Source organism: Rutilus rutilus, assembly GCF_951802725.1.
Source record: "Rutilus rutilus genome assembly, chromosome: 16".
In the NCBI taxonomy this organism is placed as follows: Eukaryota; Metazoa; Chordata; class Actinopteri; order Cypriniformes; family Leuciscidae; genus Rutilus; species Rutilus rutilus.
In genome coordinates, this window is record NC_140224.1 from 20467344 (window position 1) to 20486337 (window position 18994).

General features: G+C 37.9%; 2 protein-coding genes across 4 annotated transcripts; both read right to left on the bottom strand.

Moving 5' to 3' along the window:
• Positions 1–262: 262 nt before the first annotated feature.
• On the bottom strand, positions 263–4735 carry foxj1b (forkhead box J1b). Of its 2 annotated transcripts, XM_084433518.1 has the most exons (3): positions 4519–4735; positions 3787–4378; positions 263–1712 (listed from the first exon to the last, which is right to left on the bottom strand). In XM_084433518.1, the coding sequence occupies exons 2-3, from the start codon at positions 4336–4338 to the stop codon at positions 912–914; spliced, it is 1353 nt and encodes a 450-aa protein (XP_084289644.1). In that variant the 5' UTR covers positions 4339–4378; positions 4519–4735; the 3' UTR covers positions 263–911. The 2 variants fall into 2 exon arrangements, with proteins under 2 accessions (XP_084289644.1, XP_084289643.1); XM_084433517.1 differs by having other exon boundaries at positions 3787–4735.
• Positions 4736–5632: 897 nt separating this feature from the next.
• Positions 5633–18332, bottom strand: mgrn1a (mahogunin, ring finger 1a). Of its 2 annotated transcripts, XM_084434526.1 has the most exons (17): positions 17922–18332; positions 17489–17607; positions 17313–17401; positions 17052–17198; positions 16065–16182; positions 15837–15903; positions 15701–15744; positions 14882–14929; positions 14488–14556; positions 14182–14341; positions 13373–13485; positions 12357–12568; positions 12149–12263; positions 11525–11570; positions 11187–11303; positions 7468–7510; positions 5633–6483 (listed from the first exon to the last, which is right to left on the bottom strand). In XM_084434526.1, the coding sequence occupies exons 1-16, from the start codon at positions 18007–18009 to the stop codon at positions 7473–7475; spliced, it is 1590 nt and encodes a 529-aa protein (XP_084290652.1). In that variant the 5' UTR covers positions 18010–18332; the 3' UTR covers positions 5633–6483; positions 7468–7472. The 2 variants fall into 2 exon arrangements, with proteins under 2 accessions (XP_084290652.1, XP_084290651.1); XM_084434525.1 differs by lacking the exon at positions 7468–7510 and having other exon boundaries at positions 17922–18327.
• Positions 18333–18994: the final 662 nt, after the last annotated feature.

Genomic DNA, 18994 nt, shown 5'->3' on the forward strand with positions numbered 1-18994 from the left:
AATGACTGGAAATAAGTTTGAACATAGAGAATGCTTATTGTTTTCATAAATGGCTTTATACTGTAGATCACTAACTTATTTGTATATGGAATTTTGAATGAAATAGTTATTCTAACTTGAAAAATGCACACATGAATGCTAAAGAAACAATATGCATGTATTATTAATTGTATATAAATAACTCACATGTAATATACAAAAATCAATAGCAGATTGATCTTTTTATTCAAGAACAGAATATATTTTGTTTCACGTTGCATGTTTTAGTCCATTTCTCAAAGAATCGATACAAGTACACTTCTAGAACAGTCATTGCCTCGTGAGATTGCCACCCACAATTCATAGTAAATCTTAGACTAATTACATTACATTCTGAAACATTGAAGAGCTTTTGTGGGACAATTTGTACTTTTGTAGAATATCAGCATAAAAGAGAGAAAATAAATTATGAGGCTAAGTCACTGGGCAACAGACTGAGCTAATGTTTCAAAGTGCTTGTGCCTTTTTTTCCTCTCTGGAAATGATTTTGCGAAGCACTTTGGCTGGTTGCATCCCTTTTCCCACAAATATGTGATTTATATGTATTTGTATTTTCTGTTAGACTAATATAAAGCATAACATTGCCTAAAATATCAAGTAAACTAAAATGAATATATTAGACTGATTAATCAATACAGGAACAAAATGCCACTATCCTAAATAACTATTTGTCCCACAGCAATATTTAATCATCAAAAAAAAAAAAAGAATTCAAAAATCAAGGGTAATTATAAATGAATCAGAATAGGGTCTTAAAAATGCAAAAGAAGTACAAGGAAACAATTACATATAACCTTCCACATCCTCAGTAATTCATTATGCTAATGTAGCAAAACAAAAGTCAGTAGGTCTTCAGACCAGCAAAGACATGTTCACAGATATGACTCTGCTCTTTCCCAGAGTTGCATCTCAGAGAAGAATCCCTCACAAAGCCCATAGCCATGATCCAGGGAAACTGGGATGACTTGGACTTCCTCTTTAATCTCCCAGGGGTGCTGCTGATGCTGGTGAACCTGATCTGAGAACATTCCCTCATAATATTGCGGATGGACCTGTACTGGCTGCTGGTGCTGTTGGTGAAAGTCCTCCATGTTGCATCCCATCATGCCGTTCGCCTCTAGGTAAGCACAAGCCTGCTCGTCCTCATTGCTGTAAACAGACCCGTGCTGGTTCTGTGAAGATAGCTCCATCTCGCACCCCAGAGAGCTCAGCGCTGTGTTGATATCCAAATCTTCAAACGTGCTGTCATTCCCACTAAGCACGTCGTCGAAAACAGACGCCAGGTCAAAATCTCCTCTCAGTATGTCTGAAGTTTTGATGTCGGCGGTTAACAGAGGGCTTTTGGAGACTCTGGCCAGCTTGCTGCCTCGTTTGGAGAAGACTTGCTTGCGTTTGTTTCCCGGGACAGGTCCTTGGAAGTGGCCCATTCCCATTTGTTGGCCAGTCTGGTTGCACTGAGAGCCGTACGAGGAGCTGGGGGAGGATAACATTTTGCTCTGTCTCTGGGTATTGAAGTTTGTGGCAGGCATTCGCCGCCGTTTGAAAACGCCATTGACAAACATGTCAGCGTACTGTGGGTCGATTTGCCAAAAGCCTCCTTTTCCTGGCTCGTCTTTCTGCCTGGGCACTTTCATGAAGCACTTGTTTAGGGACAAGTTATGGCGGATTGAATTCTGAAAGAAAGGAGAAAAATCAGCAAGTTTTAATATTTATTTATAGGTTTAACAATACATCATGTCACAGATATATCGCAATAAAAGAATTGCAACAATCCCTTGTGAAAATTAATCATGGCTTTATTATAGTAAAAGTAGTAACCATGTTATTTATTTTTTGGGGCTAATTGATTACCATTTGTATAACCAACAAATACCACAAATACCATGGTTAAACTATGGTAAGATCAGCAAAACCATGGTTAATTTGTGGTTACCACAGTTTAACTATAATTCGTTACCAATGTGTATGGATAGCAACCATATCTATAAATATGGTTTTAGACATTTAATTTAGCATCAGATTTGGTAATGGAACATCAAAAATGCAAACACCAACTTATTCAAGTCCATTCCTGATGTAATACCAAATTAAATTTGAGCTCTTTGTTTACTGTTAATCATATCTTAGAAGTAATAATTAAAGAAAAACTACCGTTTTAACTCTTTTGTTAAAAGTATTGAGAGAATATTGCATTGTGAGATCAGTATTGTGATTTGAAACGAATCGTGACGTAAGTGACTTGCTACGTCTAAATAATTATTCCTAGTTCACGCTTTTATCCTTTGGTAATTATTTCATGTGCACTATAAAACATTATTTTTATGCAAATTAAATTAAGCTGTTTGAATATAGAGCAACATTATGGTTTAGATTAGAATGTAGAACATAAATGCAATAACTTCCAGAGGCAGAAGAAGACAACGCGTAAAAAAGGCTCCTATAAAATCCCATTGTGCAACAGGTAGAGGTGTCCTGTTTCATTGGCTCACTGTGTGTGTGTGTGTGACAGAGACAAGTGGGGGAGGGGAATATTGTGTGTACAGGAGAAGAAATGCTGTGAATAAGGCTCTCTAGTAATGCAGCACGCCTAGATTCACATGATCAGTGGCTCCCTTAAGGATCCCTCATTATGGAAGAAGGCCTCAGGAAACCTATGCTTTTGGGTACAGTGGTCTCAGCTTTCATCATTAGTCACCCTTCCTTAACACATCTCAGATGAGTGCACAGGTCTGGCTACTTGCTATTTGGTTTAATGTTGATAGTGCTGTATTGACAGACTATGGTTGACTGACACCAGCTAATACTGTTAATTTGATTCTCGAACGAATTACTCTTATGAATTGGTCCTTTTGGGTGTATTAGACACATATCATCATACAGCACGTGAGGGACGATTACCAAAAGAATGACTTTTGTGAGCTTGTTCTTTTTAGTGAGAATCAGAAAAATACAGAGCTGAGTGTATTCCGATTCCCTAACAAATGACTCTTATGAGTCGTTACTTTTTAATGAATCAAAAACATACAGAGTTTAGACATGTCCGATTTTCAAACGAATGAATCTTATGAGCTGGTTCCTTTTTAGTGAATCACGAACGTACAGAGCTAACTTACAGTCTGATTCCCCTGCTAATGACTATTAAGAGTCGGCCCTTTTTAGTGAATCAAAATCCTTGAAATTGAATGAATTGGTCAGAGCAGTTATAGTGGATTAATTCGACTCCCTTACTGAACCGTTATGTTTGATTCCAAAAAAGTTTAAAAAGTAAACACTTCTTTAAAGAGGAGCTATTAAATTACTTTATGATTTGTTGTCTGTTAAAATCTGAAAATCGTATTTAACAATAGTCTGAATAAGATTATTTCAGATTTTAATACAAAGAATGGCACTCATAGGCTACTAAAATAATCGTTATGGGACCGTTAAAGGGACCGTTCACCCAAAAATGAAAATTCAGTCATCTTTTACTCAGCCTCAAGTTGTTCCAAACCTGTATGAATTTCTTTCCTCTGCTGAACACAAAAGGGAGATATTTTGAAGAATGTCAGTAACCAAAGAGTTGATGGACCCCATTGACTTCAATAGTAGGCTACCCCCCACCCCCCTGAATGTAAGAGGTGCACCTGTTGCACCAAAAAGGAGACAATTTTCTATCTCTCCTGTGAAAATCTAAAGATACTGAATTTCAATGCAGAAAAAAAAACATCAAGTGATTCTCAAAGATAAATGAACGATCGGTGAAATTACCTGCCAACTTGGCTCCGCGTATCTGTAGTAGCAGAAATTCTCAGTGATCCAGCTGTATATGGCTGACAGGGTGATTTTGGTTTTGTTACTAGCTTGCATTGCCATGCAAATCAGAGTGGCATATGAATAAGGTGGCTTCACGTGGCGGTTTGTTTTGTAGTCGATCTCCTCCGAAGGATTTGTTTGCGCCGTTATGTAGTGTCCCGCTTGCTGGTGCGTGTATGAATTCGCCAAACTGCTGCTGGACGTTGTGGGATTCCCAGGTGTTTGTGGCATCCCTGTGGCGGCGGTATCTCCTGCAGGCGGGCTGGAGGGCGAGTCGGTGCCCCCCAGCTGGTTTTTGTGGTAGCAGAGGTGTTGCGGGTGGCAGCCGGAGCTGGGAGTCCTCTCGAAGTTGGCACTGAGGATGGAGAAGTTCTGCAGCCAGTGCAGACTGGTGAGACTGTCGTCAAAGTGAACAGAGCCGCTGACATTGTCCTGGTCCTCCGGATGAAGCATCATCCATCTCTCTTTGAATTTATTCGCCATCTCAGGACTCATTAACACTGGCATAGTGGACGCGACTTTATTTGGTGTTTCGAAGAAACAGTTTCTGTGAAGCACAGACACGTTGCTTGAGAATTCAAAAATAACGGCTGATAAAAACGTAACAGCAAAAAGTGTTTGTTTTTTTATAACGGTATAATCCACCACAGGGTTAGGCCAATTAAATCCCTCAAATGAAATGCCTACCTGCGAAATGAAAACACGTAGACTTCGTCGGTCTGTAGCGGTGAATGAATAGCCTATCTCTCAGTCCGTTAGATTCCGTCTGTTTGCCTTAGACTTAGAGCAACAAGTGCAGCAGATAAACGAACGCATCCACAAAATCGTACATGTCCTGATATCTACTGCGAAAAGCAGCATTTCAATCCCGTCTTAGAAAAAGCCATGTAGGATCAAATTTAGTGTCTCGTAAGCGAATGAATACGATAGAAATGAGATGCGGGCTTTGCACTCCGCCGTTTTGCCTGATTCTTAATAGCCCTTTAAATGTTGACGCCCTCTGATTGGCTGAGACCTCCAGAGTTGAACATGTCATTGTTCCTGCGCGAGGAGTGTATTCAACCACAGATCCGCGCGAAATGTGACAGGACAGGTGATCATTTATTGAAATTATAGTCATTTATTAAATCATTGTGATTTTAAACCTTGTGAATTGATAAATGTCTCTCGATTAAAATGTAGCCTCAGTCTGAACTGGTACATTTATAACTGTTTTTGCATTCTATCTACTATTATCGCCTTTATTCTTTTTTTTTATCTGTCGCGAACTCAATTTTCCTCTTAACATTTCTCCATGCCAGGGGTAAGTCGTTAAAAAGTCGTTGGTTATATTCTATACGCGCGCGCCAAGAGTAGTAGAAAGGCGCACAGATGAAAACAGTGACGCGCAACGAAAGGAGCGCGCCACTCATCCCGCCTGAGACCTGCCCTCTCTTCACAAAGTCCAGCTTACATACCACATTGTCATAGAACCGTTCTCTCAGCACGCCTACACAAAGTTGGGCGCTGTATTTGGGTATAAATACACCTAAAAAATGTTGGTGTCAACACTAAATGCCGTTTCGTCTGACTAAATGAGCGAGAGTATTACTAATAGTGAATACACTGCCATCATCTGGCCAAACATGGTCCCTACAATTCATCTATCTATCCATCCATCTATCTATCTGCCTAATTAGTGATTAAGCTTTGCTTCATTTTTAATATTTCTTGGACGTAGCTATTGGAATTAGGGTTTGTGCCAGAACAGCAGGATCATGAAAAAAATAGAAGAAGAAAAAAATAACCACAGTGACTCGTATTAATGCACAACACTTTATGATAAAACGATTTGACTACATACAAATATACATAACTTTTAAAGGTGCCTGACATAGATAAGCAGCAGTGAATTCACTAAAAAGCATCAGATATGTCACTGTAAATGATGGCAGATCCCTCTATAAACTACTCATTAAAGCTTCAAAAAGTGCTACAGCTTCCCACTTTGTATGTTTCAACGGGAGGACGAAGGGACAGCCAACACAGTACTGTAAGGCACAAAACAAATATATAAGATACAGACATAGATGATTACTTCAACTGGGTAACTGATCATACTATGCGTCAGTATCAGACTGCAATCTGATGCACTTAGTGTTCATTTGCTGATTACAGAAAACAATAAAAACGTATCAAGTACACAGTCATAAAACACCATGAAGCTGCATACTTCAAGAAAGCTGGGTATCCATTAAAGGAAATTGAACCATTCAAACGTTTTGTACTCTCACAGCAAAAGCTATGACGGCCCTATAAACGTCTTTTCTTTATAAAGTTTTCTAGAAGCTAGTGCGTTAAACTCCTGTGTAATGTTTCTACTTCACAGAGAAATGTCTTGGACTCTTCAGCATAAGACTTTGATAGTGATAGTGTCTATCTAATCGATAGTGACGATTAGAAGTAATCGTCTGAATTGGCGTGTTGGATTGGGAACAGATTGAATAGCGTAGAGGAGATAGAGACAGCGGGTTGATGAAACTGGCACAGCAGGGGGCGTTTATGAAGCGAGACGCTCATCTTCCATGCGGAGGGTGCTGGGGAGGCAGAGCAGAGGCTGACTGGAGCTGCTGGTGCTCTGACTCTTCAGGCTTTCTATGGACTCTGATGACCCTGAGGAAGGGTGAAGACAGGAGGCGTGAGAATGAGCAGAGAATCTTTTGGAAACACTTGATTACATTTGTTTTTCTCATGAAAAGCACTTTCAAAATCAAAAGGTTATGGTTGAAATTAGTTTTATAGGTACAAATGAGTCCTTTACAACTTTAATTACAACTGATTTAAAAGGGATGAGTTGGGCCAGATCGTGTAGAAGTGTGTTTAATAGATGGACACTTAGGGTGTGTTCACACTTGTAGTTCGGTTCTCTTGATCCGGAACAAAAAAGAAACCTAACCGAACCTTAAGATACAAAACAAATAAATGAACAAAAATAAAATGGCTTTTATGATGTATATTTTACGACAGAACTTAACGTACATCCAAGACAATGCTATGTGCTGGGCTAAATGCGATAATGAATGTGCGTACATATGATGGTATTTTTACCAGCTGAGGACTCACGAAGAGCTTAGAAAACATAAAGAGGTCAAACCAGCGGTAGGATTTCCTGCAAGAAGATCTGGAGCGAGGAGACGTGGTTCTGATGCCTGTACTGAACTGTGATGGGCAACATTGTGACTATGATGAGAAAAAACAGGTGTGGTCGAGCATTCTGTCTTTTTTAGGGTTGCATCTTGTGACATCACATCCTGTCTTTGGTCCGTGTTCTGTTCATATTTCAGTCGAACCGCGCTAGAGTTTGTTTGAAACTGGACTGAGACCCATCTTTTCAGGGGTCAAATGAACCGCACTAACAGATCAATTGCGGCAAGTGTAAACACACCCTTACAAAACCATGTCCGCATAGATCCGTGTGCTATTTCATGGTTTTATTGAGTCTACTATTATTCTAAAATGTGTAAAAGTAAAGTATGAAAGGTGTGTCCAAACTTTTCTAAATGTGACTTATGAATAACTTATGAACTGACTCTTACAAAGTGACTGGCAGAAGAAGAAAAAAGGAAAACAACAGTGAATTATTCATTGATGACCTACCAGAGTCAACATTCCTCTACAGCAGTGGACCATGACTCAGACGCTATGTGTGTTAAGAGCAAAGCCGAGTTAGAGTAAGAAAGAGAGAGAATTAAGAGACAGCACAGCATTAGACATGCAGACACACAGTACAAGTACGGAAGCCCGTTTATGCCACATAAAGGGGTAAAGAAATCATGCTTTGGGAAATCATAATTATGACATGAAAAGTCAAAATTATGAGATACTAAGTAATTGTGAGATTTATGAGATAGAAAGTCTAAATTAATGATATAAAAAGTCAGTGATGACAATTTTCTGTCATAATTGACTGTCAATTTACCTTTCAACTTCAGTAATAATTTCCATTATTTCATAACTTAATTTTAACTTCTCATAATGATGACTTAGTATTTCATGATTTAGATATTTTTTCATAATTATGACTGTTTATGTTATAGTTATGATTTACAAAAGCTGCTTTTTCCTTATGTGTTAAAAATGGACTTCCATAGCACCAGAGATATTCTTCTTCATTACATGTAAAATTACTAGGGGTATCATGAAAAGTGATGCCTTAAAGGGTTAGTTCACCCAAAAATGAAAATTCTGTCAGTAATTACTCACCCTCATGTTGCTCCAACCCCGTAAGACTTTCGTTCATCTTCAGAACACAAATTAAGATATTTTTGATGAAATCTGAGAGCTGTCTCACTCCTTCATAGGCTGCTAGGTAATCGATATCTGCCATCCCAGAAATGTTAGTAAAGACATTGTTAATATAGTCCAAGTGACTACAGTGGCTCAACCTTAAGTTTATCAAGCGACGAGAATACTTTTTGTGCGCAAAAACCCCCGAAAATAACAACTTTTCAATATCAACACACAGAAGAAAATGAATAGTTGAATAAAGTTGTTATTTTGGGGGTTTTTTGCGCACAGAAAGTATTTTCGTCACTTGATAAACTTAAGGTTGAGCCACTTGGACTATTTTAACAAATGTCTTTACTAACTTTTCTGGGCCGGCAGAATTAAATTACATGAAGCCTATGAAGGAGTGAGCCAGCTCTCAGATTTCATCAAAAATATCTAAATTTTTTGTTCCGAAGATGAACGAAAGTCTTATGGGGTTGCAACAACATGAGGGTGAGTAGCCTAATTACTGACAGAATTTTCATTTTTGGGTGAACTAACCCTTTAAGAAGAAAATTTCAAAGCATTTATTTAACTTAATGTGGTTTAATAATAATTAAATTCAAATACTAAAATAATAAACAAAAATGATTCATTATTATTGAAAATGCAAACACTGCGTTCTATGTTTCAAATAATATTCCATTATGTGGTTAATTACCCCTCCAGTTACATTTGTGTATGAAACATTTTTAAACAATTTATTTTAAATTAAAATGACCTATTAGAACTGATAACATTTCAGATTTCACGATTTTACATCAAGAATCACAAATAGTCAGAGGAAATATTAACAACCCTATTGAGTACATCTTAAAATCCCCCTGTGGTGAAAATCAAGTTTTTAATGATTTTTCATTTCAGTCTATGTGGTGTTTTTAATTTGCTTTAAGACAAACCATGTGCAAATTCATAAGTCAACAAACATCACTGCAGAGTATTTTCTCTTTAAAACATCTACAGTGGGGGAAATAATTATTTGATCCCCTGCTGATTTTGTAAGTTCGCCCACTTACAAAGAAATGAAGGGTCTATAATTTTTATGGTAGAAGGAGACTTGTTGATGTGATTATTCAGAAATGGAAGAAATACTAAATGAAAAATCATACGCCCTTGTAGCGTCTGTAGCTCCATGCAAGATCTCACCTCATGAGGTAAGGATGATCATGAGAAAGGTGAGGGATCAAGCCCAGAACTACACGGGAGGAGCTTGTTAATGCTGGTCCCCCTGCACCCGCCTGAAGTTTGCCAATGAACATCTAATGATTTAGAGAAGGCTTGGGAGAAAGTGCTGTGGTCAGATGAGACCAAAATCAAGCTCTTTGGTATCAACTCAACTCGTCGTGTTTGGAGGAAGAGAAATGCTGACTATGACCCCAAGAACACCATCCCTACAGTCAAGCACGGAGGTGGAAACATTATGCTTTTGGGCTGTTTCTCTGCTAAGGGTACAGGACGACTTCACCGTATCGAGGGGCTGATGGACAGGGGCCATGTACCGTAAAATCTTGGACGAGAACCTCCTTCCCTCAGCCAGAACACTGAAGATGGGTCGTGGATGGGTCTTCCAGCATGACAATGACCCAGAACATGCCACCAAGACAACAAAGGAGTGGCTCAAGAAGCAGCACATTAAGGTCATGGAGTGGCCTAGCCAGTCTCCAGAACTTAATCCTATAGAAAATCTGTGGAGGGAACTGAAACTTTGACCAAGCGACAGCCAAGAAAACTTAAGGATTTAGAGAGTATCTGTAAAGAGGAGTGGTACTCCACAAGTACTAAGGCATGTTTTGCTTGGAGATCAAATACTTATTTCACTCACTGAAATTTAAATCAATTTATAACCTTTATATAATGTGTTTTTTCTGGATTTTTTGGTTGATATTCTGTCTCTATCCATTCAAATAAACCTACCATACAAATGATAGACCCTTCATTTCTTTGAAAGTGGACGAACTTACAAAATCAGCAGGGGATCAAATAATTATTTCCGGTATATTTTTCTGTTAATATGACAAAATCGGGTAGATTAAGCAATATAGCAGGTGAATTATGTACATGATGTTTATTAATGATAATATGATGAACTATATGCCTTTCTCTACTGACGTTCTATGATGTTCAAAGCTTTTCTACGATGCTGATGGTTAGAAGGCAGCTGTCTGACTCTGAGATGCGAACGGGAACATGGTTTGAGTAACATTAGCAACGCATTATTAGCCGTTTGATAACATAGTCAAGCAAAAGGCTAATCATATTAATTACCGTTATGTGTCCGATGTTGTAAAAAGAGCGATACCATTGTGCAACGTTTACCTCAGTAAGTTGAGCAAGTGAATCTCTGAGTTGCTGTGAGTGAGTGGAGGCGGGGCTAATTAGCATATTCATGGTTCCGTGTATATTAAATGAAGCAGGGGTGTAGTTACATTTAAGCTATCTTAACAAGGCATGAAGAACTTCTTTTTTTTAAGGGATAAAGTTATTGACTACAGGGGAACTTTAAGTAATTCACTTGAGAATTTGCTAGTGTTAGAAGGCAAGTAGATACTGTAAGACAGGGATAGGCAACTCCGGTCCTGGAGGGCCACTGTCCTGCAGAGTTTAGCTCCAACCCTAATTAAACACACCTGAACAAGGCAATCAGTGTTTTCAGGATTACTAGATAGATACAGGCAGGTGAGTTTTTATCAGGGCTGAAGCTAAACTCTGCAGGACAGTGGCCCTCCAGGACCGGAGTTGCCTATCCCTGCTGTAAGAGAACAGTAAAAATGCATTTCAAGAGATGCTTTACTGGGTAAAAATTGCTGGGCAAAGCAGCAGCAATAATAGAGAAGGTTCACACAGCACAGCATTAGTTCTGCCAAGCATGCTAAAAAAACCTGCTTCTCCAACTTCGCTCTTTTGCATTTTCTCAAAGTCAACACTACAAGGGTTTATCAGAGCATGAAAGTGGACTCAAGGAACTATTCCTATAATATGAGTTTTGGCAGACTAACTCAGAGTGTCAGTGAGGATTGTGGAGTACGGAGTGTGTGTTAGTGGCTCACCAGGCAGGGCCAGATCTGCTGAGGGGTCACTTTCTGTCCGGCTCAGGCTGCTGCGCTCACTGTGGCAGTCCTGTAGAATTTCACTCACAGACACCCCAAGTGATCTGCTGTCTGAACCTGCCAGCATGACATGATTAAGATGGTTTCTTCTCCAACACCAAAGCCTGACAAGCTTCAGTCAGAATGTTCATATTATACATTTTATATCATACAGTATATATTATATTATATATTTTATTTGTATTGCCGCATTACCGTTGCCCATGTTATTTGAGAGCTTGCAGTACTGACATGAAATGCTTCATTTTAATACAGATTTGCACATCGAGTTTGCTTACCTGAATTTGGGAAACCAGGATTGGTGGACACACCCTCTGCTGTGGCCTTTTAGGAAATAAAATAAATGAGCAGTTTGTATAGGTTATGGGAAATGATATACTAACACAACACTAGTTTGCATTTCTTTATCAGTCAGATGTCAACAGTTAAATAAAACCAACAGATCTATGCAAAACTAATGATCAGCATTCCATGATCAGCTCATTGAAGTCACACACATACGCAACAAATGTTTACAGGAAATACATTTTTAAAGAAACCATTGTACAGTGTTTATGTCACAGACCCTCAGACAGGTCATGAAACCTATGTTCGTAAAATATAGTAGTTCCTCTTTGCCTTTCCTATTGAATAAAAGCCATTAGCTCAATGGCTTACACTTTATTTTAAGGTGACGTTGTTATAGTGTAATTACAAAGCACTGAGTAATATTAATTAACTACATGTACTTACTGTAGGGTTACTATAGGGTTAGGGCTTGGTTTAGGGTTAGTTGCTTACTATACGTTAGTTCATGTAACGTTTAACTACTGTACGTCACCTTAAAATAAAGTGTTACCATTTACTGGCTTGTCAGAGGGCATCATTTAACAAATGCAGGTAAGGAAGTGATAGTGTCTGACCTCAGTGGGACTGAGACTGCAAGGCAGAACAGACTGAGGCTGGGTATCAGAGAGTTCTGACATTCTCTCCTCATCTTCCTCCTCCTGTATGGGGGACGAGGGAGAACGTGTAGACCTGGAAACATCAAACATACAGTATCACTAGAAAAAAATAAAAAAAAACATTACTTGAGCATTTTCAGAGAGTATTTTCACAATAGTGACTTACCCGTCTGGTGACTTGCTACCTTTGCCCTTCATTGATGCGGGATCTGCGTTTTGCTGCCGCCCAGTCAGGTTGAGGGGATCTCCCATCTCCCCCGAAAATTGGATCTCCTCATAGAGAGGTGCTGATGGGATTGAAGGGGACATGGGTTGCACCCCATTCAGGGCTTCAAGCAGGGAGATGGGCTCATAGCCGGGAGGGATGTTGTCGGCATTCTGAGATTCAATAAGAAAGTAAACTTCAGACTTATTTCCATACATAATTCAAACGATTTAGTGCTTTTGTTTTTTTAAGAGTGAAGTTTGTCTGGCAACATACACCTCACCTACCAGCTTGGGGTCAGTAAGTTTTTATTTTATTTAAGAAATGAATACTTTTATTATATAAATTGTACATTAAGTTGATCAATAGTGACAGTAAAGACTATTTTATTTTATTTTTATTTCAAATTAATGCTGTTGTACTTTCTATTAATCAAAGAATCCTGAAAAAGCACAAAAATATTAAGCAGCACAAATGTTTCCAACACTGATAAGTGTTTTTGAGCAGCAAATCAGCATATTAGAATGATTTCTGAAGGATCATGTGACTGAAGACTGGAGTGATTATGCTGAAAATTCAGTAATAAATTACATTTAAAAAATATATTAAAACAGTAAACAGTTATTTTAAATGATAATAACATTTCACAATATAACTGTTTTTCCTGTATATTTGATCAAATAAATGCAGACCTGGTGAGCATAAGAGACTTCTTTTAAAAACATTTTTTTTAAATCTTACCGACCCCAAACATTTGAACGGTGGTTTAAGTGTCGCCATATGCCAAGAAAATGGAAACCAAATGTGTCCAATATACTGGTTTATGTGCCACTGAAACCTAAAACACCTGTACTGGAGTCAAATGCGAAGCAAAATTCCACTGGACAAAATCAATACTTCTGTAGTAACGCAGTTAAAATGGATCCATCAAGTATTAATAATTTGAGAACAGGATGAAATATGATTGTGAATTTTACCGAATGCTCAGTATGGTCAGAGCTTTGGGACAGCACTGGGCTAAAGGAAACCGGGGAAAGAGCGGCGGCTGTTTTCTTCCTCACGGCTCGGATCTGGAGCAGGGCTCTGAATGCTGGGGCAGTGACAGCAGAAAGGACGGTCATGTGGGGGGAAAAATGACACAAATGCAGTGTGCATAAACAAACACAGGTGCTGCATCTTCACATAGACATGCTTAAGTGTCACCGGATTCATTTGGCTACAAAAAGGGGGTAAATATTTGCACAGCTGGTCTTACTGTTAAAGCAAAATCACTGCACATTCTCTCAGTCCAGAAGCTCTATAGAGCAGCAACATCCTTTACACAAGTACACAAAAGCTTGACCAAGACACAGCAGTCCTGTTATATATAGTTTCTTATTAGCATGTTTCTGCTTAAATTATATAGCAAGGATATGTGTTTTTTACTTTTCCTCACTCTATAACTTCACATAAGAAAAGCCCCATAATACTAAACCTAATAATCATTATTACATGACAACCCCAGCAGATGGCACTGTTCTTCTACAGTCATATGATCTGCACTGCATGCGAGATCAATGATGCACTAGGGACTGACTATTCATCTCTAAAAAGAACAATGAAAAGGGGAATAAAGGCACAATGGTAAATCAGTCCATATCAGATTAAAAAAAAAAAAATAATCACTCAGCCTTTTATCTTTATGGCCATACCCACTTTAAAGGTTCGACTCATTTAGTGGAACAAATCTGAATAATAATGGGGGAGCATTAAAAGAAAGCTCAGGCATTGATTAATGAGCACTTACGCAGTCTGCAGATAGGGCAGTTGTTGGCCTGGTAACGCAGTGTGTCAGCACAGGCATTGCACAGACACAGGTGCCTGCAAGGGAGAATCAGTGTGTCACGCAGGTCTGATAAACAAACCACACACTCACTGCTGTTGTCACTGTTCTCATCCTCTGTGGACTGAAGAGAGGAGACAAAGAAAACATAGTAAAATAGTACATGAAATCAGACACAGGAAATGGCAGGATGGATATTGTATTACCAGGAACCAGTCAGGCACATCATCTCATTTGCCCTAAATTCTCTGACGTAGTGACATGATTTACCTTTGTCTCCAGATTGTTCCGGTTTTCAATGCCATAAATCTCCTGCAGCAGATAGCTCACACGGTCCACCTAAAAGATGAGCATGCGATACGCAAGTGAAATGCAGATTACTGGCTGGGGAAACACCACATCACCGATCAAAATGATCATTATCTTTTTCATGAAGTGACATGGCCTGATTACTGCTTCCACATATGTGGCGTGGATAAGAATGAATGAGTAAATGAATTCAAGCTTTCAATCTGTCTGCTTAATGAGGGATCCAATTAAAAAGCACAATCATACAGCCACAAACACAGACATATTGGAAAGTGAGATTGTTCTGTAGCTACAAGGCACAAATATCACACCCTTACATTTAATAATTAGAAATATGAGCTGCCAAAATACTTACGATTTGCTTCTGTTTCAAAGGCTTCACTGAGAAACTGCCATCAACATGCTGTAAATGAGGGAATACATATAGTATTAGTATAATAAAAACAACAGAACAAGCTGGCAAGGTAATAAAAAAAGAAGAAGAAGAAAACAAAAGTTGTGCACCAAGAGAGTGAGAGATCAAAATTAACCTTTTATCTTATCTTATTGGGAGATGGCTAATTGAGAAATATGTGCATATTTCCATTAATAATATTAGTACTGTTCGGAAAAACAACGTTTTTCACCTTAGACAACATTTAACATCATATTTACATCAGCAAAGTGATTAAAATTGAGCAAAGTTGAATCAAATCTCTTCGAATGAAGTTAATAGTTCTTAAATCTGTGAAGACAGATGAATGCACTACTTTTAAACAGCTCTTTATATTTTAGTCTGACTATTCTGTGTTAATAAAAATGTCTGAAACTTTGTATGATGTACTATGTGGACTTTTGTTCTATGCAATAAATCTAAATAAATTATGTTGATTCAGTCTACTTTTATTTTCTACACTGGCTACAAAGCATTTTCCAGGGTTCCACAACTCCTTTTGATCAATTATCTTTTGACCATGACTTTCAAGATTTTATAAATTTACATGACTTTTTCCAGGCCTGAAGAAGAATCACAATTTTTAAATTCCATGTGTCCAGGGTTGAGATTCATGAATCTCAAACCGACTCCATAAAAGTCTGCCTGGTTAATGACTTACTCAATATTATAAAACATGACCGAATGCTTTCAGATCAGCTGACATTCTTGAGCAGAAAACAAATCCCAAGAAATACACACCCTTTCAAAAGCTGCCAAAAGAACATGTGCATGTCCGGTAACATCTGTAACAGAAAATAAAATGAGAGACAACAGTGAGTAATGATATTACATAATTATAACTGATTTTATTTTATGATCAACATTTTTCACCAACCATCTCCATCATCCACTATTGCTTGGATCACCAAAGGGAAAACGCCTTTGTCCAGATCAAAGTTCAGCTACAGATAAATATGAATGTTTAATTCTAAAAATTCATGACACACCTAACTATTCACAATTGTTTTGTTTTTTTTAAAACATAGTTCTTTTCAAATCAATACAGCAGAAAGGCCTTGATGAGATGGTACTGATGCAAATGAGTCTCTACAAAAACAATCACCTCTTCAGGCTTCCATTTGGTGAAATCAATCTTGAAGGATGGCAGACAAAATTGCTGATTAATCCCTCTCTTATAATGGACCGTCTCAGACACCATTGAAGGGCTCTTGGGGCTGTATCTTTAAAAAGAAAATTGTAGTGATTATCACCAACAAGTCTGAGCATAACTGAGGGTATCAGGTACTAGTAATGTACATTTCAAACATGGTGACCAATGTAAACTTATGTTGTTTTCAGAGATGAGAGACCCAGAGATGGTTTTATTTATTTTTCCCGAGAATGTTAATGTTATCGCATTGGATTAAAATGTACTGACTTCGCTCACACAGGGTATAACTACTTCCCAAAATGTTTGGATAATTTTTGTACTTTTATTTTTGCACACACACACACACGTTCATGTAAACAAACAAACAAACAATTTTGAGTGTTACAGGCTTTTTTTTTTTTTTTCACAGAGATTAACTTTATCCTCAGATCAATGAAGCCTGCAATCAGTCAGTTTAAAAAATAAATACAAAACATGTTCTTATTGAAAGAAAATAAGTTGACAAAACGATTTTTTTTTGAATAATGCAATATTTGGTGATAATATAGCATAATGAGCGACTTACAAGCAATTTTTAAAAGGCTGGTCATTTTTAGCCAAAGGTGTTAACAGCGTATGGGTTAATCTTTTGTATTTAGACCAAGGAGAAAAAGATTGGTCAAACGATTTTGAATTTAGACCAAGTGCCACTGTTTTCAAGAAAGCTGCTGTCTAGATGCCAATGGGTTAGGCAATGTTTCTTTGGGATCAAATGGCTTAAATGGGACTTTAAAGCAACTGAGGCTATCAATCACACAAGACACTCAAGTTTCTACATATCATCTAATTTTTTTTCCCTGTAAGAAATTCACTTAGCTACAAAAGTGAGCACAACAGACTCGCTGATTTAGCATCATTCTGCAGAAACTTTACACAATGTACTACTCAGTGGAAACTTACATTGCCATCCCATTGGCAAACTCCTCAAAGGCTTGACAGTATAATGTAATAGCCACTCTGGCATCAGTATCAAAGCAGAATTCAACACTGTAAAGGACCTTGGGATCGCCTATGTCCTCTGGTGTGCTGTCAGAATCATCCTTATACCTGCAAAATTTGAAAAGCAAAAGTTTGTTGTCACGGCTCTCTTATTTCAGCAAATAGTCTACATTGTGACGTCATCAGCAACCCCTTAAAGCCATGAATATATTCACAATTAACCTGACAAGACGTAAAGAATCCTTCCTGATGTTCACCAAACTCCTCAGCGTCTTGACAGGCTCATGTGGTGCTGGCGTCACATAGGGAAACTGTGGAAAATAGGACAAAAACCTATGTGTGAGGATGACAAATTGTCAGACTCTTGAAAGTTTTAGGCGGAAGTTTCATTTGGTCACCTGCACAGGTCTGTTGCCAAGGAAATTCAAATCCATATTTTCCCCAAAAAGATATCCCTCTGGATGGGGTGTGTCAAACTTTTCTCCACCCATGAAAAAATGACTGGTGAAATAATTTCCTGCAATAAAGACATTAAGGAGATTATTATCTAGGATGGATGTGGCCACTAGAAAGAGTTGACATTAAATTAAATTAGTATATTTTCTCTACACACATTAGATAATAGTCAAACACTGCCAAAGTAGATTTCAAAAGTAGAAAACATGAGACATACAGAAAATAACACATTTTGGAGATGTAAAAGTACAAAATGTAACAAACATAAAGAATAGGTAGGTCTATGAGTGACAACAAGAATAGTAAGATACAACCCATATTACACTTTGTAATGAAGCTAACGTCTGTTAACATTTTACTTAAGTGACATTTTACCTGATTTTGGGGGATATCTGTACGCTGAATTGGCTTGAATATCGATGTCTTCAACTCCAGCAATCCTTCGACTCAGTATTGAACCCATGTTTAAGTGTAAATGGCTGTTGAAGACTGCTATATGAAGATAAAAGAAGGTTTATTTTGGACAGTTAGCTGGAAACCGTTTTCTCCCTCCGCTATGGAAACATTCCCATCTCTGGCGATAAAAAGATCTGCGAACAAAAGATATCAACTTCCGTATTTACGTTCTAGCTCTTCTGATAAATCAGACTGACTTGTGTAAAATATGTTAACTCGCAAGTAGACGTCAAATTATCGACGTTTCAACGGTGAACAAAATAAAAACAAAAACAAGACTATAGGAAAAAAACTGTCTCCTGAAGAACCCATATTCTCGCGAGATGGGATTTTCCTGAGAGCAAAGGATATTGGGATATGTTGTACCTGTCCCGTCCATCGTAGTCTCAGCCTGGTCTCAGCTGACTTAACAGAAGATATGCACGCCACAAAAGAAACATTAATTCGACACTAATGCTCTTTTAATTTACTGTTAAGTACATACACTGAGTTATGTTTTTGATTCACGTGATAGTTTTTAAATTCAAATGCCATTGCTGACAAATGGTAATTTTCGCCTTTTGTCTAAAATCTTATTTTATAACACCTAAACTTATTTCATGGATGGAGCGAGCACGATTGAATTTGTATATATTTTGTTTATTCAGTATTTGTGTTGAAGATGCGTGTTTTTTTTTGTGTGTGTTTTTTTCAGTCATATAATTTTGTAAGTAAAAAAGTAAAAGCAACGTCATGTAAAAGTTGTCGTCATATGCTTACTATTAACAGTACAAAGGACTGTGCCCAAGTACATCAGATGGTCTTCTATAAAGATGCAAGTGATTTAATTGGTGTTGGAAGATTTATTTACCATATTTGGGAAAGTAGTGGCATAGCTCGAATGGGAATTGGACGGGAGCGACCGTCATTCATAAATTCTGCCTTCTAGAACTTAACAAACAAAGCGTTGCATGCCGGGATATGGAGTTTTGGTATTTAAATAGCAACTTAAA